Below are 3,373 nucleotides of genomic sequence, written 5' to 3'. Positions count from 1 at the left end.
AGGCTCGCGCCGCGCGCGGCGTCCGGGGACCGTCGGTCTGAGCGATGACAAGGCCGATGGCTCAGCCGCAAGCGCCAAGAATGCGAAGCGGCGCGAGGCACGGAAGAAGGCCAAAGCGGAAGCCGACGATGGCGACGACGGCGTGACCGAGAAGAAAAACGCGGAACCGCCCGAAAGAAAGTCGTCGATGAGGTCGATCCCTGAGGTGGAACGTGCCCAGGAAAGGCGAGGGCACTCAGAAAAAAAGCTGCGACAGGCAAAGGAGTTGCAGACCAAGAAGGAGGGTGGCGAGCACTGCTACCGGAGCAGATCGCCAAGGTCATCAAGATTAACGAACTTGTACGGGAACTGGAAGCACTTGGTTTCGATGCCGATGGCGAGCCTAAGAATGGCGTCTTGCCAGAAGAGGAGAAGCCCGAGGAGAAAGTCGGGGAGAAAGTCGAGGAGAAGGCCCAGGGCTGATTGACTTTCTGATTCCTACGCGCCAAAGTATCGGGTCAAACAGCATGACAGCATACGTTCTGCTTCGCACGCTTCGCATGCTTCGCTCGCTGGCTGAAGCCTCTCACGCCTGCAGGCCTCACCAAGGGTCATACTAAGTTATGCCGGGTCATGCAAGGCCTGGGCTGTATGTGCCACATGCCAGTCTCTGACAGAAATCGACACGACGAGCTTGCCTCCTAGAAGGTGGCGGCGGTAAGATGATACTGCGCGTCCTCGAGTGCGATGCTGCGGGGGCTTATGAAGTCAGTGTCTTCGTACAAACTTGGGAGGTAGATGAGGGTAACCGGTTGAGCTCATTCGGTCGATTGTCACTTCATGAGATCTAAGTAGAACCTGTTCTGTTCGCGGCTTGCTGGAATGCAAGTATTGTGCCAGCATCAGCGCGCGACGGCTATGATAGCTGTGCTGCTGAGGCCTATGGAGGCCGCACTCCCAAAATACACTACATGTTGTTTCCATGTTCCAGATCATGCAATTGTTAGTCCAACCGAATCGTACATGGATCAGCCAATACGAGAAGGAAACATTTGATACTCCGAAGATCCTGTTTCACATGCTGATCGTTTTCCAGTCTGTCCGTGTCATGTCGACATCTTGACCAGGAGGTAAGTAGCCTGTGGTGAATTCGATCGCTCTGGGGATTGGGTCACTGCCCGCGGCTCTCAGTAGGTAGTGAAACGGACGGCGTGGAGTAGGCGAAGAGTCGGGGCCTGAATCCTTTCACGTGCTGACAAGGCGCCTAAAAAGAGCTGGAGTGGAGTCTTCAAAGCTGAAGCTTAGCGGATCCAGTGGCGATGATGGCTAGCGGCAGCAGGGCTCAGAGCTCAAGGGGCCGCCCCCAGTCAAGCCAGTGTCTGGCGCGAGCGCCCACTCACGGCCCGGCTGTCCAATGCTCAGTGGGGGCGAGAGCTACGAAACACGCAGGGTCTGGGTTATGCTGACGTTTCCCTTTCGTGCCTCAAGAACAGGTAGCAGTGCCAATTTCCAAACCCCAGTAGCTTCAACTTCATCACCACCCTGTCCATCTACCAACGCGGGCACATCCAATCTACCTGGCCCATTTGTTGTTCAAGTCTTTGCGACATCATACCTATTCGCTATTGCTCTCCTCCGACCCTACGTGCCCTCTGGATGATCACGACCGTCCTCCCGACCAGTGCGACAAGATGAGGATTTGGGGCAGGGGTGCAGCCTCATGGCGCACTCTATTGTTCGTTCTGTCATGGACAACGACGACATTGGCAAAGGATGATGGACCTACAATCAAGGTGTCCAAGTTCAAGCACCCGCCGCTGAACATGAATTACTTCGAAGACTCAGACGTGGTACTGTTTCATGACATGTCCGAGAACAACATTTATCGATCCGACGATGCTGGAGTCTCTTGGGGAAAAGTCGCAGGCGTTCCTGATGGCGTCGCGTATACCCTGGCCATGCACGAGTTTGATAACAGCCGGGCCTTCATCATCACCGACCGCAGAGAACACTTCAAGACCACCGACCGTGGCAAGTCCTGGGAGAAATTTGACAGCGCCGCCCAGACGAGCCGATACCGAGACCAGATCCTCAGCTTTCACGCCGGTGATCCCGATCGCGTGATTTTCAACGGCATGGATTGTGCAGGCATATTCTGTAACGAAGTGGCCACGTACACAACCAACAATTTCAAGGAGGCGAAGACACTCAGGGGCTCGACCGAGGGCTGCTGGTGGGCCAAGTCCTCCGAGCTGTTCACCACTGGCAAGGACGATCTCGACCGCCAGCGCGTCCTCTGCATCGGTGCCGACTCGATTTCGCCTTTCAAGGAGGATCAGCGACTGTTCATCTCGGACAACTTTTTCGAGAAGATCGACGGCCAGGTACAACAATTTGAGCCGAACCTGGATACGAATCACGGCATTCAGGGAGTCGTCAACCTGGCCGTCGTCAAGAAGTACTTGCTGGTTGCCACAACATCGATCAACACAGACGAAATGTCTCTCTTTGTCACCGACGACACTCTCAAGTGGCACCGCGCCATGTTTCCGGCGGCGCACGGCCACAAGGTCAACCAGGGCGCCTACACTGTCCTCGAGGGCACCAACTACAGCATCCAGGTCGATGTCATGAACACCCGTCCCTCAAACCCCATGGGTGTTATGTTCACGAGCAACTCTAATGGCACCTTCTTTGTCGAGAACCTCGAGCACACGAACCGTAACGAGAGGGGCAATGTCGACTTTGAAAAGATCTCGGGCATCCAGGGCATATTCCTCGTCAACACCGTCAAGAACTGGGAGGACGTTGAGAAGCACGGCGGCAGCAGGAAAGAAGTTGTCACTCAAATCACGTTTGATGACGGCAGGACTTTCCACGATATCAAGGCCGGCGACGATCGAGTCCACTTACATTCAGTGACTCACCTTGACAATGTCGGTCGGGTCTTCTCGAGCCCTGCACCAGGCCTCGTCATGGGTGTTGGCAACACGGGTGGCTCGTTGAATGATTTCGAAGAGGGAAACCTGTTCGTCTCGGATGACGCCGGTGCCTCCTGGAAGAAGGCTCTGGACGGCCCTCACAAGTACGAGTTTGGTGATCAAGGTTCGCTACTAGTAGCTGTCAAGGACTCCAAGAAGGACGACGTCGGCGAGGTTAGCTACTCCTTGGATCACGGTCTCAACTGGAAGACAGCGGCGCTTCCTGATGGCCTCAAGCTCAAGCCTGAGATCATCACAACCACCCAGGACTCCACTAGCCTCAAGTTCATCCTTGTCGGGTCCTCTGGAGGTGACAACTACCATGTTGTAGCCCTCGACTTCGGGGGCCTGCAGGAGAAGACTTGCGAGGACAATGACATGGAAGACTGGCCAGCCAGGGTGGACAAGGATGG

General features: G+C 55.4%; 1 protein-coding gene across 1 annotated transcript in view; it reads left to right on the top strand.

Annotated features, from left to right (window-relative positions):
* Window positions 1-1,670: 1,670 nt before the first annotated feature.
* The window catches only part of VDBG_05986 (vacuolar protein sorting/targeting protein PEP1), a gene marked incomplete at both ends in the record, with an annotated part of 4,689 nt that continues 2,986 nt past the window's right edge, over window positions 1,671-3,373 (top strand). The window contains one exon of the mRNA XM_003003498.1: window positions 1,671-3,359. Within this exon, the coding sequence (XP_003003544.1) occupies window positions 1,671-3,359 (1,689 nt within the window). The remainder of the gene's footprint in view (window positions 3,360-3,373) is intronic.

Source organism: Verticillium alfalfae, genomic scaffold (genome assembly GCF_000150825.1).
Source record: "Verticillium alfalfae VaMs.102 supercont1.7 genomic scaffold, whole genome shotgun sequence".
NCBI lineage: Eukaryota > Fungi > Ascomycota > Sordariomycetes > Glomerellales > Plectosphaerellaceae > Verticillium > Verticillium alfalfae.
Note: the sequence above shows the minus strand (reverse complement) of the source record. Positions and strands in the feature narration are given on the sequence as shown.